At 39.1% G+C, this 22,353-nt stretch overlaps 1 protein-coding gene across 1 annotated transcript in view; it reads left to right on the top strand.

The window, feature by feature from the left end:
• tmem8b (transmembrane protein 8B) overlaps positions 1-21,296 on the top strand; it is a 31,990-nt gene extending 10,694 nt beyond the window's left edge. The window contains exons 6-12 of the mRNA XM_029511284.1: positions 4,231-4,327; positions 4,863-4,986; positions 8,126-8,268; positions 9,574-9,752; positions 12,841-12,987; positions 17,402-17,518; positions 20,961-21,296. Coding sequence (XP_029367144.1) covers positions 4,231-4,327; positions 4,863-4,986; positions 8,126-8,268; positions 9,574-9,752; positions 12,841-12,987; positions 17,402-17,518; positions 20,961-21,296 — 1,143 coding nt within the window. The remainder of the gene's footprint in view (positions 1-4,230; positions 4,328-4,862; positions 4,987-8,125; positions 8,269-9,573; positions 9,753-12,840; positions 12,988-17,401; positions 17,519-20,960) is intronic.
• Positions 21,297-22,353: the final 1,057 nt, after the last annotated feature.

Below are 22,353 nucleotides of genomic sequence, written 5' to 3'. Positions count from 1 at the left end.
CATTACCGCTACCATGTTAGCTCGTGGTCACAGACAGGTCAGTGATTAAACCATTACAGAGATTCCATAATTGTACACTGAAAACATTGAACAGAAAGCCTTTCACACCACTGTCACATCCTGAGAGATGGCACACGCTCAGTTTAGTTTAGACAACTATATTGCATTTGCAAACGCCGCTCTTATTTGGAAGTGTTTACATGGACAGGCTGCTCACGCTCTCTGTGACTTGGTGCAACTGATACAGGCTGTTTGACTGTTTGCCAGAAATACGACTGCTGGAAAACATATCATACAGAAAAACCTCATTTGGCCAGGTGTTATTTTCAATGAATGACGCTTCAACATGGAATGAACTGCAGACTGAGACGAAAGCTGAATATAAGTATCAGCACTTTACGATCAAACTGTAGAAATTTTTGAAAGGTAATCAATCATGTGTAGAAATAGGATGGAGGCATGGGGGGTAAGTACGGGTGCAGATGCAGGTGGATGGTGGGGGGGGGGGTGATGTATATATGGTTGTATGTTTCAATGGGTGTGTTTTTTATGTGTGTTTAAAGATTGCTGTGTGTATGCTGTTTCAAAATCCTTTCAAGGGATAGATGCTGGAAATAACCAGTAGCTATAAATGCTGTGATGCATTGCGTTTGAAAATTATTATTCAATTCTCTAGGCCTATTGCATCCGTCCCTGTCAAATAAACATTGGCTGAATGAATATAAAAATACAGAACTGAAGCCAAAAGGGGCAGAAAAAAAAACCCAAAGCAAAACAGACAAAGGTTCCTTTTTGTTGTTGTGGGCTGTTTTTAAAACCTTTTATTTTATTTTTTTTGGGTAAAAATCTGATTATTATGTCCAATATCAGTCAAAACATGAGACAGGTTATTGTTTTATTGAAAAAAAAAAGTCATTATGGAGTTTATTTATTTTAATTAGTTTGGGAACTGGCCAGTTAGAATATAAATGCCAACTCCATCCATGCTCTTTCACCAGCTGGCATTGTGTCCTGCCTGGCAATAGATCCCAGCATAACTCGGGGGGATATTCAGCCAATCAAAGGCCACACAAGGACACACACAGATAACATTTATCAAAAGTTTTTTTTCTGCCTAAAGATCAGAGTTGAAGTATCTGTCCTGTTGCAGTAATGGTTCTGAAGGGATGTTTACTTATGTGTTGTTGTTTTTTTTAACAGTACTTTCCTCAGTCACCTTGAGTACTGCTTTGTTGTAAGACAGTGCTCCTGATTGAATTATGTCTCTGCCACTCACATACCACAATCACAATGAACAGCTGCATAATGGATCAGGCATATAAATCGCAATATTAAACATGATTAATGTTTCAATGTTCACAACAATGTAACAAAGTGCTCTACAAGTAATAGCAATAAATAAAAGCCCAAACAAAATTAACATTACCTTTCCAGACATGAATTTCAAATGGGACACAGAAGAAAACAGGCCAGCTCAATAAGCTCAACTAAACATACATTAAGGACGGTGCCCTGACAAGAGAAATTTGACGTGATTGAATTCCATTTTCAAAACTAACTGTTGGACAGCAAAGTTGCTGGGCGTTGAGAAATAGTCAGCTTCCAGCCAGAGAGGAAATGATTTAGGATGGGGCTGAAAAGCAGAATGAGTTCGGCAAGTTATCAACAAAAAAAAATGAACATTAGCTCTGACAAGCGGAGGAGAGTCAAAAACAAAGATGCGATCTCCACACCGAGCAAATGGCTGGCATGGCAGATCTGATCTGAGAAGGATCAAATGTATCAGCAAATAATCATCTGGAACTTGAGAGCATCTCACTTCTTTGATTTCCTGGTCTTAATACACACAATATGGAGGGATTATGAGTCAAAGTAATAACATTGGGATATTAGGGCTGTAAAATACACATAAAAATAAAATTAATCAGATTTCTTGAATGAGCTCACTGCAAAGGCAAGAAAAACTGAGACACAAGACCCAAGAATTAAAAACTATAAGACAAGAATTTAGTTTTGCTCTTGTTTTCTGGGTTACGCTTGATAATCTCATTTTGGGGGTGGTCCCGATGATGCCAAAGGAATTAAAGTGCCATTATTTTTCTTATTCCAATTTTTTTTATCTGTATTTGTCTGATGAGCTGGGAAGAACAAGTAATGAAATGTCCAATCATAAGAAAATACCTTATATATTTTTTTTTTTCAGGTTCAAATATGTGTTGGCAAGATAATTACAAAAAAAAAAAAAAAAAAAAGAAAAATCCCCACCTTAAACCACTTAAAGGTTTGCTGAATCACATAAAACCTCAGTGAAGCCATAAGTAGGCCAGGATGAGGGGCAATAATGTTGAGGGAACTAATTTCCTCCTTCTTTAAGTCATACAGACTTAATAATAAACGTCCGTAACAATACTGCTGTTATCCCTTTCTGTGTTTGACTCTGTACAGACAGATTATGGTGCAATGAGCCCCTCGGCACAGACATTTACAAAAAGCCTCCTTATCTGTAGCAGCAGTGTCTGTGTCTCTTGAGCAGCATTTTGCCGGTAAACCATAACTCTGCTGTAACAACACAGTAAGTGCTGCTGTTGGTTATAAACTGCATCTTAACTTCAGCTCACTCTGTTGGGTATTAACAGCTAGCTGTGTTGTGTGGAAACAGATAAATAAAATTATCATAAGAAATAAACACCAGATATATTAAATAGGTGCATATAAAGAGGCTTTTATTCCAAGCTGGGGCAAAGTGTGCCGCCATGTCAGTGTCTCTGTGAGGCCGTGCTGGTTTAGGATGTTTGTATGCAAAGTTTCTCTAATGATCCGACAAACAATCAAAAGCATCACTAAAGTTATGAGGATACATGTGGTTCGTTCCTAAAAATAACTAGAGAAACCTCTTCCTATATAATGTAATAATCAGTAATAGTATGGGTGGTGTAACGATGGATCAGTTAGATAACCTGACAAAGTAACGCCGTTTAGTTCGCTGCCATTTTTCTCATTACTGGTGGTGGTGCTGGAGTACAATTTGATTTTTAGTAAGAATTTAGTCACTATGCACCATGAATATCATAAGAATTTATTCAACAGTTATCAGGCTGTTTGAGTCTGCACTGAAGTGGTGGGCCAACAGACTGAAATTGGCTGGTAGCTGATACATCTTTGACTTTGAGATTGAGCACCTGGCATTGAGTGGCTACCGCTCCAGTTTGGTCCCTGGTGTCTGCGTCTCAGCGGCCCATTTGATATTTTGTTCATGATTGTTTCTTTCTTAATTCTTCATCTTCACACTCTGGAGGAGAGTTTGGACAAAAGGGGGAAGGGACTCTGCTGAAATGCCAGCAGGCATGATTGAATCTTACTACCAGGAGATTACAGGCCAGATGGTGAGTTTAGAAATCCTGAAATCTCAGCACCTGGCAGAGCGTTTGTTGAGTTATTGCATTAATCACCAACTTTGCCAATTCCCTGTATATACATTATGCTCATGTTGTGCTAAGGGGAGAAGTAATCTTAGTTATATGAGAAATATTACGTTATCCAAACTACCAGGGTTGTTTCCCTGTAGACTCAAAGTAAGTGCAGTGACTGTGCCTAAACTTGTTCTGCAAAGTTTTTTTTTTTTTTCTCAAAGAGAAGCTGTAATTTCAGGTTTACTAAATTTAATGGACACTTTCCACAATGGCTGTAAAACATGCCACTGCTCTGCTGCAGCTATAGCTCCTCTTTATTCCCAGAAACACTGTAAATAAATTAGGAGAAATTTCCAAACTTGTGAAGTGTCAAACTAAGTGTTGGCGTGCACACCAATCCTCTGTGGACACGCCCAGTGTTTCTTGGTGCCGTTGGTACTCCTGTTGTTGGTTTACTCAAAGTAAATTGGGCCGTGGTGGCCGCTGTTCAGTTGTCTGCAGAATGAGCCTGCTTCTATAGACATATATAATCCCTGGTGCTTGAATAATTCTCCTCCAGGACTTTTTTTTATTGCATGGGTTTGTTAATATATAATTGATGCTCGGAGGAGATAACTGCCAACATCTTCATTTAAGTACCTCAGGCAGACAGTGGGAGAACAGTTTCCCTTGATTTGTTAGTTTTAAAGTTTACTATCTAGCAGCTGAGGGGAAATGAGACCTGAGGCAATCATGAACAGCGTTAGCTCACAAGCATGATGGCAGCAGATGGTTGATGGTTGGATGCATGAATGACATTTGCTTGTGTTTTCTCCTGCAGTCAATGCTGAAGGGAGCTAATGTCACAGTATTTGGCTGCCTAAATCATGGGATGCCTCTTTTCTTGAGGGAAAACTCCTCAGTGAAATGTGAATCAGGTATGTTGGATTTAATTAACAAAATCGCTGAATAAATAAACTGCCCATCGTGACATAATAATACAAAACAAAGAATGTTTTTGATGCGTTTTAAAGGTGCTTTCAGGTCTTCGCTTCTGAGCAATTAAAACAACTGTCCAATTCCTCTAACTTGCAAAACTTTTGAGTTTTCATACATTATATTTATTTATTTGGCTTAAACTACTCCCATCCTCTTTCAAGTTCAATTACTTGAATTAATTTTATTGAACTTTCATTTCAGCTCACTTGATCACCTACAAAAAAAAAAAAAAAACTACTTTAACAGAATCTATAGCTGAGTTTTCAACTAATTTCAGCACGTTAATTTTAACTGATACTTTAACCCTCATCTTACTCATTATACTTAAACTGACACTTCAGTATTTCAGCAATTTAGCACAAAATGTGTGAAGTGCCAGTTTTCTGGGGTGAATAAGTCAATGTTAGTGTGTGAAAATCCTCCACTTGTGCACTTCATGTTTGACTTGTCGTTTGCTGTTTTCTTCCGCTGCAGAATCGGTGTCTGGGTTTTTCCTTTCTGTGAACGCCTCTGCTAATATCACCAAGCTGAGGATTCCTTATCCACAAACAGGCACCTGGTACCTCAGTCTGCGCTCTCTGTGTGCCACTGAACATGGGTAAGACAGGCAATACTGCAGCTGTATGTACGGATCCTAATATGCTTACACGCTCCTTCAATAGTGAACGTCACTCAGCAGTTAGTTGTAAAGCAGAAGTGACGCATTTATGCTTATTCTGCAGCTACTATTATGTTGTTTTAGCAGAGAATATAGATGCAAGGTCTTTATGCTCGTTTTCTCCTAACTTTGTAAAACATGCTCCTTTTGCTGCACACACCCTTGGAGCCTCTGGTAATCTTTTGCGTGTTTGTTTAATGTCCGCAAAAATTGTATGACCTCAAAATCTGCTTGATGTCTTTTGCTGCCATTTTGAGTTGGCTGTGTCTGACCAACCAAATCAAAAATCCATGTTATCATTTTTGTGAATCTTCTATTCCATTTTTAATTAAGATGAGGCAAATGTTTGTACTAATTTTTTGCATAAGACCTAACACGGTTGAAAATTGGATTGATTTGGGCCATTTGGTTAAAAACTTACAGGTAAAAACGTACCTCAGCCTTTGATTTGTTGCCGTTTAATCCAGCATTTGCAAGCGTTAGAGTGTCAGTACGTGGATTAATCTAAATTTGGTCAGTCAGGTTAGTGTTTGACTTCTATTTCCAGTTTTTATGCAAAGTTAAGCCAGGTAACTTCGTACGAAGCATAAATGAATGGCAGAGGCATTGATGTTTTTCATCTAAATCTGGGCAGAAAAGCAAATAAATTTACCTCCTAAATTGTTGTTCCAGAATGTAAACGTATTGTTTTGGAATAGTTAACCCAAAAAGTCTCTAAAGCACAATTTACAAGCAGATATTCACCAAAAACATTTGATCGACTGTTGCTCATCCGTTTTTTTTTTTTTTTTTTTTTTTTTTACATTCTCATTATCAGTTCTTAATCCAAGTGACCCACAACAATGTTTGTGAAGTAATATTTCCTTCCTAAAATCGGGACAAGCCGTATTTCTTAAAAAGTCATCTTCTTCTAACAGTTGCTAGTTTGTTTACCTAAATTAATAATTCTGTGCTCTAATGAAGACACCATGCTCAATGTTTAAACAGTGCAGCCTCCCTCAATCAGTCATATCCTGTCCCATCTGTCTATCCGCAAATTAATTTGGGGTTGTATTCACAAATGAGCTGCTGGTGTACACCAAGCATATGACTGTGACAGGAGAAGGTTAGATTTCTGACTTTTTTCTCATTAAATCAATTTATTAACGAGGAAATTAGAGCAAAAAGGAAAAAAATATATTGTTTCTCAAAAAGACACACCGACCTACAAAACGAAAATCCATCTTTAAACATAGAGACATATAATATTGCAGATGCAAAATACATTCATAAAATTTGCCCGGAAACACAGTTCAGTATGGGCATTTCATATGTGTTACAAACTACATGATAAAATATTTTCAGAGGAGGAAAATATATGGTAAAATAACATACAGGTGACATATCAGGTTGACAGGATATCCAGAACTCCCACATGTATTGTTGTTGTAGATAGATACAACAATCTGGTCTCAGACTTTCTTTATCTTTGTCATTATCATCATCATCGTCATGTTAATCATAAATACATGAAGAGATTTATTATGAAAGCATATATTTCTCCATCACATATATGTTAAGTAGACTGTGATACATTGCACTGGCAAAACATGTTGGGTCTTTTTATGCAAATACCACAACACTTGATTTTTCCAGAAAATATCTTGTAATCTCTCTCGTTCTCTCCATCTTCACACACCTGTTTAGTCCCCATATGAGGACAATAGGTACACACAGTATGAAAAATCGAAGAGAGTGGACAAAATGGCCTCCATTAACTGATCCCTAACAATATTTTTCACAAGTTTTTAAGTATTAGTTATTCAGCATATTGAGCTGTTGTGCTGAACCCTCAGTGGCACAAAAAATGTGAACAGAATGAAATTATGCAGATCTTTTTGCACGCTACTTGGGAATTACAATTATATTTGAAAAAGAGATAATAACAGATGGTGTGGGATATGGCACATCCTCACATATGAGCATTTCAATTGTATGTGTTAGATTTCTGTGAATTTACACATGCTTAAGTCAAATCTTTTTAGAGACAAAGAGGGACGGAAAGGACGTGAATATCAAGTGCTCTTTAACTCTGCAATTAAGTCGATTGGTATAACTTATAAAATAAAGAAGCAAGTTGCTGTGTCAAAAAAAAACCTTTTGGGAAAAGGGAACCACACACATTTGTTACCTCCCGTAGTTTCATTGTCTGTGATTGATCGTAGAAGCCTGCAATTAGAAAAGCTAGAGTATAAGCGTAAACATACAAGCTGTTCTTTTATCCAGTGTCGTGTAAGAAATTATTGGTTTGCGGGCTACAATTACCTGTATGGCATCATCTATTCAGGATGTCAGTTCCAAAGAAAAGCAAAACCATTTGGTTGAAATATAGCTTGAGCTATTGACACAGTCGTAGAGTAATTTCAAATGCAGGACCTAATGCAGGTCACCCAATCACAGAATGACTATTGATTTCTTTTTGACCTAAATCACAGACATAATTGTTGGAGATTTGGTTTGTAATGGCTTTATGAATTTAAAGGTTGTGCAAATCTAACAGAGTAGAGCCAACTGATATCTGATAGCTAAAACCACGATATGAGTTCTGGAATACTCTGATCCAATCTTGCAGCCATGCTACATAGCTGCAAACACGCTGATATTTGATTGGCATGATACTAACTATTCTCACTATATTAGTTTAATGCATTAGTGGAACATAGCGGCATCTTTTAATTAGTAACTCAACTAAACTAAAAACAAAGCAGGTATTCAGCCAGAAAGCAAATTTGTGGACTAATTCATATTTTTCATCAAGCACCAGTAATGAGCACAGACATTAGTCTTTCACCAAACAACAGCCTAATGTTATGACTTTGAGAGTAATGCCTCTAGTGTGGCTAAAAACAGCTCTACCCACCGATTTAATAAAAAAAAAAAAGTCAAGCTTGAGTGGCAAATATGTCAGTTGAGATCCATTTAAAGTTTAACAAATTTTTGCCTCCACCTGAATTCATAATTTTTCAAAAAAACTTTTTCTGTTTTTGTTGTTCTGCCTGTCTGCGACTTTTTTTTTTTTTTTTTTTTTTTTTTTTTCCAGATTTGAAGCATGCACCAACGTCACAGCCGAAGTGTACATGCGTGCATACCTGACTCCGTGCATCAATGACTGTGGCACATATGGACAGTGCAAGCTTCTGCGCACCAACAACTACCTTTATGCGGCATGTGAATGCAAAGCAGGTAATCATATTTGGCATTGCACAGTTAGCTCACACATTGAGTGCAGGTGAACTAAATTAGATTAGGCAATCTATTTATGTCATCATTTGATTCTGAGTTTAATGTCCACTTCATTTTAAAATTGCATTCTCATTCACAAAGCTGCGGAAAACCAATTACCAACAAACTAAAGCAAGTTGTCTAATAGAAGTGGATAAATAACAGTATTAATATAATGTATACTCAACAGCGCCTTCAATTATTCATCAGCCATTAATAATTAGCAAAAAAAGCCTGACCATGAATTCATAAGTGAAAGTGCTCTTCAACAGTCAAAAGCTACTCTTTTTTTTTTTTTTTTTTTTTTTTTTTTACACACAAGATTAGATAAAAGTTTTTATTAGGAAAATGGGTTATCAAGGCTGCAAAGAATGTCTAATTTGTTGGAAAATACATCATGCAGAGTGACAAGGAAATGGGACGGAGCACAATGTGGTGGCACAGGTCATTTTCCAGAGCTGAACTGACAATGCAGCAATTAAATTGTAGGTGCTGCTGTATGACTCATTGGACAGACAGCAGCGTGACATTAATCTTCTAATATAAGCTGTTTTGATAAGACAATAAAACACTCTCTTAATTATGAACAGCTTTTTAATAAAAGATGAGCTTATGAAACTAAACAAAGCATGTCCTCTGAGGCTCTCTCTCTCTCTCTCTTTTTTTTTTTTTTTTTTTTTTTTTAAATCCCTCCTTTGATCTTCTTTTATCAGAGCTGGCTTCCCTGGAGTTAAATTCATTGTCATACTTCATATGTGTGACTGCTTCCTGGCAGGCACTTTGCATTCAGCCCTTGCCCTTGGCCCATCTCACACTGCAAAACCTCTGTTGAGGCTTTGCAGTCTTGTCCAATCTGCTACTCGATAAGAATCCAATTCAAATTGTAAAGAATTGGAGTGTGAGTGTGTGGGGGCCGAGGGGTGGGGGTTGCATTATAACCCACTTCACACATGTTTATTTCTAATTTTGTATAGAGCACTGTGAGTTTTCAACAAAGGTTTGATGAAGTACTTGGCTTTAGAGGGAAATTTTCTCCATTTGCAGAGAAGGAAAGAGCTTTTGAAAATAAGTTATTCATCTACAGTAGTGCTTCTTCTCATCTCTCAGCCAAAAGAAAAGGATGAGAATTTTCAAAATTTTATAGAAAGTTAAAAGAAGACTGAAATTTCTTCAATGCCAGCAACCTGCACATACAAAAGCTCTTGCCCTTCTTACATCTTTCTTCAGTCATCCTACTAACTGTGTGTGTGTGCGCCCATGTGTTAGGCTGGGATGGCTGGGGATGCACAGACAACTCAGAGGCCTACTCCTACAGTTTCCAGCTCCTCTCCACCCTGCTGCTCTGCCTCAGTAACCTGATGTTCGTCCCACCTGTGGCCATCGCCATCCGAAGCCACTATCTGCTGGAAGCCTCAGTCTACATCTTCACCATGTTCTTCTCCACTGTGAGTGACTGCCACGCTGTCAGAGCAGTGCATGCACACTATCTGAGTGTTGAGTTGACCTGTAAAACATTTTTGGGAGAGAAGACAGGCACAAACAAGGGAAAAGCCGTGTGACGACTTCATCATTATTATTAGAATTTTTTTTTTTTTTACAAGCCCGAGAGAAACAATTAAGGTTTTTGTGATAGAAAGAAACATACATTATTATCCCAGCAAGTTTGTGGGAGGGTTGTTGTAAAACATGAAAGATGAAACATGAAATTTCCCTGTCGATTATTTTTGAACCATGAAAGGAGTCTTTCTCTCTTTGACCTCAAAATCTTCCTAATGAAGATAAAATTCTTGCCGTTATAACATGTGAGCCAGGAAAAAACAGAACGAATCACCCACTCAGATGATTTGTTTATGGAGGAAAAAGGGATAGAATTTAATATACCAGGTCATTAACTGTAGTAATATATAATTATTTCATTATTCAATTAATTATTTCATGGCCCTGTTGCCGTGATTCATTAATTTATTTTATCTGTCAAACTCACTAACCCTAGGAGGGGATGAACGGGCTGTCCCGGACCCATGGTGGGTGGGGGGGTTCTCAAAAGAAGCCCATTTGTGGAAAAGATTATGTAACATTTGAGTTACATAAACTTCTTTTTTGTTTTCTTCCTAATTGTCAACCCCCCCCCCCCCCCCACACACACACACACACACACACACCAGCAAATGGTTTGGCCTCCGAGCTTTTGCTAAGCCCCGCCCCCCTTGGTTACTGTTGCTATGCCAGGCTGTTTTCTGGCACTATTTCCGCACTTTCTGACAAATTCAGAAGAAGTACTCCACCGCTTCAGACACAACAGAAAGACGGACTTGTATTCAACTGTGACTGCTGAGGAGTTAGACCGTGTTGTCAGTGATGTCCACAGAAGACATCCAAACTGTGGATACAAGTTAATGCGTGTTCCAGGTAATAATACGGCCACAATGTATAATGAAGAATGAGCCGATCGTTATGGAGAAATAATCCAGGTAGGATGAGGATTATACATCGTGGCCATATTCTCACCTGGAAAATGCACAGGTGTACGTGTTACAAAAACTGTTACAATTAAAAACAATGAAAGAGTAATGTTAGACTAGCGCAAAAGTAGGAAGTAACATCATCAATAGAAATGTAGTGGAGTGAAAAGTACAATATTTGTCCTTCAAATGTAGTGAAGTGAAAGTAAAACTATCCCTCAAAGTAATTCTCAAGTAAAGTACAGATACTCAAAAACTATACTTAAGTACAGTACTCAAGTAAATCTACTTCGTTACTGTCCATCCTTGCAACCAACTATCTCAAGTTGTTGGCTGGGCAAAGGTGTCTTTCTAACAGGAGTTGTGCTATCACCACCCATGAGTCAAATAATCAGTCAACTAAAGCAAAGTTTGTCCCACTTTCTGCTTTGCTGTGTCTTAGCTGAAATGCTAGCCAGCCAATTAGCAAGATTCGCTACCCAGGTAACAGACGACTTTGTTGCCATGGTTACAGCAGAGGGTGAAAATTGAGGAAAAATGAGCACAGAGTCAGATTTAGTAAACAGTTAGATGTCGATTATAAACATTAAACGGAATCAAATTTAGTAAACAGTTACATGTCGGATATAAACATTAAACACAGTCAGATTTAGTAAACAGTTACATGTCGGATAGAAACATTAAATACAGTCAGATTTAGTAAACAGTTACATGTCGGATAGAAACATTAAATACAGTCAGATTTAGTAAACAGTTACATGTCGGATATAAATATTAAACACAGTCAGATTTAGTAAACAGTTACATGTCGGATATAAACATTAAATACAGTCAGATTTAGTAAACAGTTACATGTCGGATATAAACATTAAACACACAGTCAGATTTAGTAAACAGTTACATGTCGGATATAAACATTAAACACACAGTCAGATTTAGTAAACAGTTACATGTCGGATATAAACATTAAACACACAGTCAGATTTAGTAAACAGTTACATGTCGGATATAAACATTAAACACAGTCAGATTTAGTAAACAGTTACATGTCAGATATAAACATTAAACACAGTCAGATTTAGTAAACAGTTACATGTCGGATAGAAACATTAAACACACAGTCAGATTTAGTAAACAGTTGCATGTTGGATATAAACGTTATGCACCCTCATTTATAATGATGATTGAAGGTAATTAATCTCTCGTTCAGTCCGGTAATAACGGGTCACTGTGGGTGTGCAGCCAAAGCACCTCCAGGTAGAACACCTGTAGAAGTTGTCTAATATGGTGTTTTGGATTTTATGGTTACAACTCTGTGTGTGTGTGTGTGTGTGTGTGTGTGTGTGTGTGTGTGTGTGAGAGAATCAGGGCAGCAACGGCAATGACTTAAAAACACTGCTGTTTCGTTCTCTTTAATTGATTATTCTATTTCAACTTTTTAGTTGGAAAAATGAAATAAATGAAATTTATGTTCCTAATTTGATCTTTAAGTTTTCTTTTATTCCTCAAAAAAGTATTGTACTGTAAAAAACTGGATCCATAAATAGTAATAGTACCCGTATTGATACAATGGATCAAAGCTTCCAGACTTAAAAAAACAAAACAAAACAAAAACATGAACACCAAACAGTGTAAAGGGGCAGCATGGGGGCCTCAGTATCCTCAGACCTGGTTCGCAGGTTAATGTTCAACTCAAAGTTACGCCCTTGAGTCTTATGAACCATTGTGCAGTGTTTGGATGTCTGACAAGCCTTTAAACACGGTGGTGTGTTACTTCAGTTGGACCATTCACAGTGGCGTGGTGGTCGTAGTGCTTTTGCCCCACAATAAGAAGGTTGCGGGTTCGGTTCCCGTGTCTGAGAGTGTTTCCTCCGGTTTCCTCCCACTGACCAAAGACATTATGTTTGGGTTAATGAATTATTGCATTTCTTGCCTCACCTTAAACAACACGTATCCTCCCCACCCCGGGTAAAGGGGGGGGGGCACATCATGAAAAAAAGGGATTTTATTTGATATTGCACCATCAACACCTGTCAGCTGGACACTAAGTCACCGCTCTTCCTCCTGGCAGTTCTACCATGCCTGTGACCAGCCGGGCATCGTGGTGTTCTGCATCATGGAGTACGATGTTCTGCAGTTCTGTGACTTCCTCGGCTCGCTCATGTCAGTGTGGGTTACTGTCATTGCTATGGCAAGGCTAAAGTCCATCATCAAACAGGTGAGTGTCTAAATGTAATTTTACTGCTCTTTATTACCCTCTTTATTTGTTCTGAGCAGTGAGTGTCGGCCATTTTGATTCCACTTCCAACCCACTGAAGGAGTTATTTTCGCTATTGCGGCATAGCTAGCATTAGCGAGAAAAAGCTAACGACTGCTTACTCAGCAGTCTAGAAGAAATATTGTGAGCTCAGCAAGACATTTCATTTATTTACTCTCTGACGCGACCAGCAGCACATAATTTTGTAGCTAGCATGCTAACCAGCTAGCCCCGGACTGTCCCGCCAACCTTCCGATTACAGCTCCCCATCATGTTTTCAGTGAGGATCATTTCTGCTTCACACACCTCTTCGTACACCGACAGAGTCTGCATGACTCAACATGGATGGAGCATCCGACACAGCTTAATAACTGCTTCAAAGAACTAATGCTCAGTGTAGGACTGTAGCTGTGCTAGATTTTGTTACCCATTAATTGCCAACACAGTGTTGATCCAAATCAATAGCGGAGGGCAACATCTGTTAAACAAAACGTGCACCAGCAGCAACAATAAGAGTACAGCCTGAAAAACACATATTCATGTGTTGTTGTGGATGAATCCTGTGGTGCCAACTCACAAAAAGGTAAAAAAAAAAAAAAAAAAGTTAACCAAGGCATCTTCACTAACTTTGGATGTTTTATTATTAGCTGACAGTGATTGGACCTCAACAACACCCCCTCATTCGTCACCTTTCCTCCATCCCTCCATCCCTCCCTGTTATCTAACAAGCCTCTGCCAACACCTTTGTCTCCACACACACACACACACAGCCGAGCAGCCACTCGCTGGAGCACCCCTCGACCTGTTTGATTTTCTTGACATAATGTTGGATGAAGGCTGTGATTGGAACCAGACGTCTTCAGGCCATAAGGCATGTCCACTGTCATGTGTTGTGGTTTGGCAGCACTTAAGCTGAGAGCTCTGTGTTCGTGGCCGACAACTTGACATAAGCCCTGAGGCAGAGAGGGATTAGCGGACTGAGAAGGGGAGCTGCAGGGCTGCGTTAAAGAGCTATAAATGAGCATCGCATATGCTTCAAAATTTTGATAACAAATTAAAAGATCAGTGTGTTAGAATCGGGGATGTGTGGTGCTAAAATCTCTGGTTGTTGACATATTGCGGTGGATAGCCCAAAACACTAACAGGTGCGCCCTCTCCCTGGGTCATTCCCTGGCGTCACACCAAGATGGAGCAGTCTTGACAGTATGTGTGCGTGTGTGTCCATGTACATAAACGAGACAGAAAGAGAGGAGGGGAAGAGGAGGTGGAGTAGTGGGTGGGAGGGAGAGTATACTAACATCTGCTGTCCTCTAGAGTTTTCATTTTTGCTGAGCACTGCAGTACGCAGTCACTAATCAAATCGCACATGTCAAGACTGGCAAGTGGGACCGTGTGTGTGTGTGTTTTTGCACAAGACACAGACACACAGTGTGTGTCGGTGTTTGTTTACGTCCATGACCACAGCAGTAGCAGCAGAGGGTGAAGGACCCAGCAGCACCTCACAGTGTGGTGTGTCTATGACCTTTTTGCACTTTCAGTATTACGCCAGTATAATATGTTGCAATGCCTGCATCGGAACCATATCAATTGATTTAAGTTATTGTTACGTTCAATACAATGTGGGTCTCTTCTTTAATCGAATGGAGTTGCAAACGTTGTTTTCAGTAGTGTAGTTGTTGACATTTTGGAAAAGCAGGATATGAAACATGAGCATGACATGCCAAAGCAGGCGTTTTGAGCAGTAATTTAATCTCTCACTTTTGTTTTCAGTCACATAAATTTGACTACTTGTCTGATCATCTCACCATTTATGTTTACTTCTTTTTGGTGATTTTTGCAATTAACTTGGAAAGTACAACGTTATGATGACAATAAGATCAGTTCCAATACAAACAATTATCTGAATATCATCTGTGCTTCTTTGGAAAATTAAAGTAGCCTACTTAAGGCTGATTAAACTAAGAAAGCATAGTTTAGGGCATTAATAAAGGCAGTCAGGTCAGCAGAGTGTGTAAATCTACAAAACCAGAGCAAAGAGCTGTCAAAGAACGTGTGATATATGCAGGAACACACAAGGTCTCATATTGAATGAGATGGCCAGGCGATGCGTTTGATAGCTTTGAAAGCAAATACCTTTGAGCTTGGATATCTAGCTCTTAGATATCTTCTGTGACTTTGAACATATTTGTTCTATCTTATTGTGCCACTGGTGCTAAGCATGTTATAATCCACACGTGGACAAATGCAGTAAAATTGTGTATTACTATGTGGAGTTCAGCAGGAATTTATATGCAGCAGGTAAAACTAGACACCACCATAGTTCTTCAAAACTTGTCCGTCACAGTGACAGATGATAATTCATCACAGCCAAACCTCTGCATGTACGCCTCCGTACACTCACACCTTCATACATGTACACGTGCATGCTTGGGTGCTACTTCATGAATCGTCGGTGCAGTATGACTGATGACTGTTGCTGCACAGAGTCCTCCAGCTGCACCACGCTGTCCTCTCCTCCTTGGTGTGTGCCAATTAGTCCTGTTCTTCTGCAGGCAGGTCATCCCTTCCCTGCTCGAAAATCCCCAATTTCTCCACACACTTGCTACCAGACAGAAGAATGCAGACTGCAGGCATCCTGGTCAGGATTAACTTCTTCCAAAGCATGTGTAGCCCAGTTTATTGATTTTTCCTCCCTCTCCTTTATCTCTTTCATATCCCATGGCTTTGTGTCAAATTGTGAGCTTTGGGGGGAAAAACACTTAAACTGGTTGTATTTATAGTACGAGTCTCTATTGTTAGCATTTTGTTATCATTGTTATTGTTGCTCTCACTCTTATAAAGAAGCTCAGATGGTGTATTACCCTTGAGAGCACTTTGAAAAATTTTGATGCCAGCTCAGCTGAATAGATTTGGTGGGTTTTTTTTTTTTGTGGTTTTTTTTTTGTTCACCATCCACCAATCTACTAAACTGGTAGTGGCTTTAAGTAATGAGAACTTTTTAGCTTTTTGTAAGCAGTTGACAAGGAAACGCAACATTTCATGCTATTTTTGTAATAGACTCTCATATCTGTTGCTAACAGGATACCCTTGCATTATTTTCTGTTTTTCTTATTGTCAATAAAACCCAATGAAGAGATCAGGCAGCAAATAGTTAAACCGTCTGTCAGTGTCTTTTACGTTACTGTTCTCGCTGTATTGTCTGATTTCAAAACAGAAAAAAGAAAGAAAAAGCAACTATGCCAATTTCCTAAAATAATTGGAAACAGTAGTTTTGCATCACTAAAACAGGAGTTAATAAAGAATTTGCCAAGGACAATTTTCAGCTGTGCATTCAAAGACACTTGGTTTTCCAGAGAGTGACACTGAGTCAGAATAAACCAGTGTGTGTGTTGGAAATAATGTCACCCAGAGCAAAAGTGCGGCTTCACTGATATTTTTTTAATAGTCTTTGAGAAACAATGGAGCTTCGTAGCACAGTGGAATAAACTGACACAGACTATGGATACGCAGACAATACTTGTTAGCAAGATCAAGTCATTGTTGGACATGAATGGATTATGAGACAATGGGTCCCCCGGCACAGACACGTAAAAGGCCCCCCAGCACCCCGTCCTTTACCGAAGAACCTCAGTCTGAGATATATTTCTTTTGTGCTTTAATGTGATTGTTTTGCATCTCTTTTTGAGTACAATCACTTTGCATCTCTTTGTAGTTAGTTTATGACTCTTTCAGGTCATTTTGTGCCTCTTTGTCTTCCTTGTTGTGCTTATTTTGGGTCTTTTTATAGTACTGTAGTTAGCTGTGTGGTGTTTTTGTGTGCCCGTGTTTGCTCATGCACCTGGGCTGGCTCAAGAATCCATCAGTGGTTGGTGTTGATCTCCAAAACAGCTGTAACTGTTCAGTCTTTTCAAACTTGATTTTAGCGTGAAGTACAGATTTTTAAATTCTGCATGAATGTACAACCACTTTGTGCCTTCAGTAAGTCACAGCTTTTGGTACATTCATCCTTTCATTTGCTGCAACACAGTTTCCTACTAGACCTCTCGTAAAATCATTTGGAAATGGAGTCAGCCATGTTCGAAGAAGTCGAACTCTCAAAGCTGAAAAACAGGACACAGCTGCCAAACAGGGAAAAAGGAAAGTACAGAACATATACAGGAACGCCAAAGCTCTTGGTTTGGTTAACACCACTCGTGTAGATTTGACATGCAGCTGCAGCTTTTTTAGCCATTTTCTTAACATATATGGGAAAAGATTACAACTCACCACTTATTTCCTCATCCTCTTATTTACTGTGGAAGTAGCCATGCTTAAAGTGTTTGTGGAGGACCATTATTGATCCATGTGATTTAGATTATTTTTTTTTTTTCCCTAGGTGTTGTATCTGCTCGGGGCGATGTCGCTGTCCATGGCTCTGCAGCTGGATCGTCATGGTCTGTGGAACCTGCTGGGACCCAGCCTGTTTGCTCTGGGCATCATGGCCATGGCCTGGGTAAGGGCCAATTCATACACTTGCCCCACAGTAGAACAGTGTCCAGCTAAGAACTGATTAATTAAGAGATGTATTAGGGATTACATTATAAAGTGTGCAGATCATTTTCACACTTGAAACTGTGTATGAGAATTGTGTACTTACTACAGCAAAGAAAAGTATAACAGGGAAAATCACAGCGTCATAAAATTACTTTCTCTCCGGTTCTGCACAGCAGATTTTGTTCCATTTTGCTTAAATCATAATGTGCCTCTTCATGAGCTTTTTCAAATATGCTGATGAAACACGTCAGCTCTGTCCCTCTATTGTTCCTAATGCTAGCATGTGTAAAAGGACTTAATCCACCATTTAAGCGAATGCATGTGCATGGCTCAAAACAGTTTTTGACCAATGAAGCTGTTTTACATGAGCATCGACGGAGGTTTTAAAAGTTTTGCAGCCTCTGGGTATTAGTCATGGGTTGTAGTTCCATTATAAGTCATCTTGTACTTTCACTCACTCTTCTTCGAGTCATAATGTGCTCCCTGAACTGAGAAGATAAAAAATAATAGTCTTTCAGGCAAGGTTCTTGGGGGAAAAAAAGCCTTTAACACCAAACCTCTGACATGAGTTCGAAAACAAGGTTTGTGTCTTCCTTGGAGAAAGCTTTGCATTGAGCATAGTGTGGGAGTTGTAGCCTTACGGAGACTTATCTTTCTTTGAGCTGGAGGATCCTACAGAAACTATGGTAGATGAAGTACTGTAGAACTCCGCTGTGTAAACCCTCCAGCTTTTCCAGCAAACATTGGAGACAGTATGTTTTGACCATAGTCGAGATTCTTTTTTTTTTTTTTAATTTTCAACAGCACTGCAGAATCTGGCACAGCGCTATTGTCACATTCAAGAATTTACATAAAGCCTTTGGTTTCCAGTACGAGAGGTTTTTCTTTAGCCTTTGTTGCATTTGTAAGTCAATTATGGATGGCTTGCTGTCATTTTTTTTTTTGACAGATCTGTGCAATGCATGGACTGGTATAAATTTGTGCAGACGATCACTCAGCTTCTCATGGCAATAAACTCCATACTGCACTGCAAGAGGCATCAGTAAACTAGCTCATAGCAGTTTTTCCATGAAAGTCTCTTGGATCTCATGCTAATGTTGCAGTTTTTCAAGATAAACCTGTGCTCATTGTGTGATTACTTTACACTTCATAATTTATCATCTGTTCAATAGCGTATGCCGACATTTCAGCATTCTCTCCTCAGTGTTGCACCTCTGAGTTTTCTACAAGGGCCTTTTCATTTCGACTTGTCATGTTTCTGCAAAGCCTGGCATTCTGAATGTTCCTTGACACAACCGAATTAGATCAGTCAAGCGGAGGGCACAGAGCATCTGCTGCTTTGCAGGGGTGTCATGAGCAGTAAGAGGAGGGAGGGGAGAAACTCAAATTTGTCAGTGCCAAATATCGTCAATTCTCTAAAATAAATGAGGTATCCTATTTACGCAGGGAAAGATCACCCTGGTCTGTTTGTCTTAAGAATGAACAGCTGCACAAGGAGGGGAACAGTAAAAACACCTTACACGTTTTTCTTCACTTTTTTTCACATAAATTATTAGTCTTTAAAATAAAATGCATACAGGATAGTAATTCAGTCAGAGCCATAATCTTGGCTGAATGATTAAATTACTATTCTAAATATTTTTATTATTCATCGCTTTGAAATTTCCCTTGATAAAGGAGTCTGTTGTAATTTTTTGGGGGAAAAAAATCAATCAGAGTTCAGGCAGTGACGACAATAGAGGCGGAATAAAATTATGGAGCGCTCTCCAAACTGTGTTTTTGAAAGAAACAACATGTCCACATCTGTCAATGCCACACTTTAAACAACTATGGTCACATGCAGAAAGAATTTCCTTGTTCTGTATTAAATGCATAAAACCAAACAGAAGATGAGCATAAATAACAAAATAGCTGAAGGGGCAAGTGGCCAGTCACTGAGGACCAATTTAAAACATCTACCAGCTGATAATGATCATTGGCATGAGGTTTATGCTGCAGCACGAATACAAATTTCAGACACTGAAACCAATTGAGATTTATGGAGAAGCCCGATGCCTCTGTGCCTCCAGCCAAAGTGAACTGCCTGCCTGCTGCTTCCTCAGTGATATTCCCTTTATTTCTAGTAGTTTTTTTTCTGTCCTCATAGAATAAGATTTAAAATGCTTAATAGGTCACTTAGTATCCTAATAAATTCCTAGACAGAAATGTGACATTTACCATTTTTTCTTTTTAAATAATGTAAAAATAGGACTATTGCCATATTATTTTGTTTTCAATTTGCAACACAGCCAGGATGCTTTTAGGAGGGAATTATGCTTCATAGCTGATTGAGGAGCCGATGCGAACAAACCTTTAAGTTTATACCTGCCAAATCGACATTTCTTGATAAAAATTCAACAGTTTATGTTCAATTAATAACCTTCGATGGCACAAAGTTAAGCGGGCTGCTGGATAATTCATAAAATGTTAATTCAATTCAAGACTTAAGAGACCAAGGCTCCCTATAAAATGCTTTCATTTCAGAGTAAACCCTGACATTGTACTGCAAATCTAAAAGCTGTAATTGTAACTGAAACTTGGTCGGGAATGCAGTCATCCACCTCAGCATATTCCTGTTACAAGTGATTTTCCAGACGTGAAATGCTCTTCAAAGCATTTTGCATCAAGGCCCATCTTATCATAATTTCACTCATTTATGTTGATTGATTTAGATTTATCCCAATGTTGAGAAGTTTTTCATGCATTGCACAGATATAATTGTTTGTTTCCGCGGGATTTCTTGACTTCCTCTGGCATTCTAGTTTGCCAAAGTAAGCTAAAGTGTTAAAGAAACACATGTATACGACAACACCTCTAAAAGTCCTTTGAACGTGCAGAAGCCTAATTTCAAGTTTACTCACCAGTGAACAGCTCAAATGAATGGAAATATAATTCTGCTTCTGTTTGGCTGTAAAAACGTAATTCATCCAATAATGGAATAAATTTAATAAAAAAAAATGTAATTAACAATCCATATTTTGCCATAGTTTTCAACTGTTTCAAGTTAAGTTCCTTCATGAGCTTTTAGAAGTTGAAGTCAAGTTGAACAGTTTCACATAAACTCCATCCAGCACCACTCATCTATTTTTATTTTTATTTTATCTAACCACAATTCTTAGCACAAGAAATGCTGGTTGGCAGATATCAGTCTTCCCATTTAACATGTTATTTTACCTGACTACACAGGCTTTTTCCATCACATCTGTTAAAAACAAAATGTAGACATTAGCTTAAGGAATGCATTAAAAAAACAAACAAACAAAACAAAACAGTGAAGTACATTTGCAAAGGCAGCTTGCTTCTTTAAACTTGCTGGTGTTGCGGCTGAAAAACGTTGTGTTATGTGTCTGTTGGCCTGTCAGACGGTGCGCACCATCCGTCGGCGGCGTTGCTACCCGCCCACCTGGAAGCGCTGGGTGTTTTTCCTCTTCCCTGGCACCATGATTGCCACATCTGCCGTGGCGCTGTACGCCTTCGTTGAGACGGAGGAGAACTACTTCTACATCCACAGCATCTGGCACATGCTGATCGCGGGGAGCGTCGGCTTCCTCCTGCCGCCTCGCGCCAAGCCTGACGCCAAGGTCACCCCGCTGAAGCGCAGGCGGGGCTGTGGCTATCAGCTGTGCGTGAATGAGCACGAAGAGCTGGGCCTGGTGGACCCCGCCATCATCTCCATCAACAGCATCTGTACGAGCTGATAAACTCCCAGCCTTTTACCTTAGAGACACTTCATTGCCTTCTTTTACTTGGGAAATTCACACACGGGAAATTAAGCCACAGAACTTGAAAAAGCAATGTAAATACTGAAATGCAGATGTGACACATTGGAGTTCTTCTTTTCTGTTGTTATTGTTCATGGTAATTACTATCAATACAACTGTAATTATTATTATCTATAGTTAAAGTTGTTCTGATGAATCGTGGGTGTACAGTGGCACACTGTTGTTTGTGAATATGTATTTAAAGTCAAAGCTGAAACACTGCTGCTATCTGACGGTGACTGTAAAACTGCTTCTGTTGGTTATTTATTGGTGGTCGGTAAAATAACTGGCCAGTTATTTTACTGTAGGGGCGCCACAGGTCAGGGGGGAGACATGTACGGGGGAGGGGCGGGGGCATTTATCAAGGGCACGGCTTTTCTGAAATTCTTTTGAAATATATCTTTTGCACTGAGACACAAAAATGTTATTCTGTAAATTTTTATAACAATATGAACTAAAGTGGACATCACCAATGTAAAAAAGAAAAAAAACAAAAAACAAACAAAACTAGTCGTCATGTGGAATGTTAGACTGTCTTTTTTGCAACCGCAAATGTATTGCTTTTACACGAATGTGCTGATTGTTCTTGATGGGAACTAGTCCAAAGTCCAGCTGCCTGTTGAAAGCGAAGAGGGGAGGCAGGAACACTTCAGAGACCTCAAACAAAGACCTCACCTCCCTGTTCTTTTCTGACAGGACCTGTGTGACACCACATTCATAAACAATAAATGTTTTCTTTCTTTGGCTCGGTATTACCTCTGCTTTCGCAGCTTTTAGAAAACCAGAGTGCAACCGGTGAGCCTCCCCCACCAGAAAGACAGTGCATTGCAGTTCTTGGCCCTAATAGAAGCCAGGGGTACTCAGACAGTGAGATGAGACGCTGTCAACAGCAGCCTCCCAGGAATAGAGCAAGAGATAAATAATTCTCCTACAGAGCAGCAGCATGAAGGCACCATCAGAGCATACTGTCAATATGTAGTCTCTCTATCCCTCT

Source organism: Echeneis naucrates, chromosome 9 (assembly GCF_900963305.1).
Source record: "Echeneis naucrates chromosome 9, fEcheNa1.1, whole genome shotgun sequence".
Lineage (NCBI taxonomy): Eukaryota > Metazoa > Chordata > Actinopteri > Carangiformes > Echeneidae > Echeneis > Echeneis naucrates.
The sequence above is the reverse complement of the archived record's forward strand: the minus strand, read 5'-3'. Positions and strand labels throughout refer to the sequence as shown.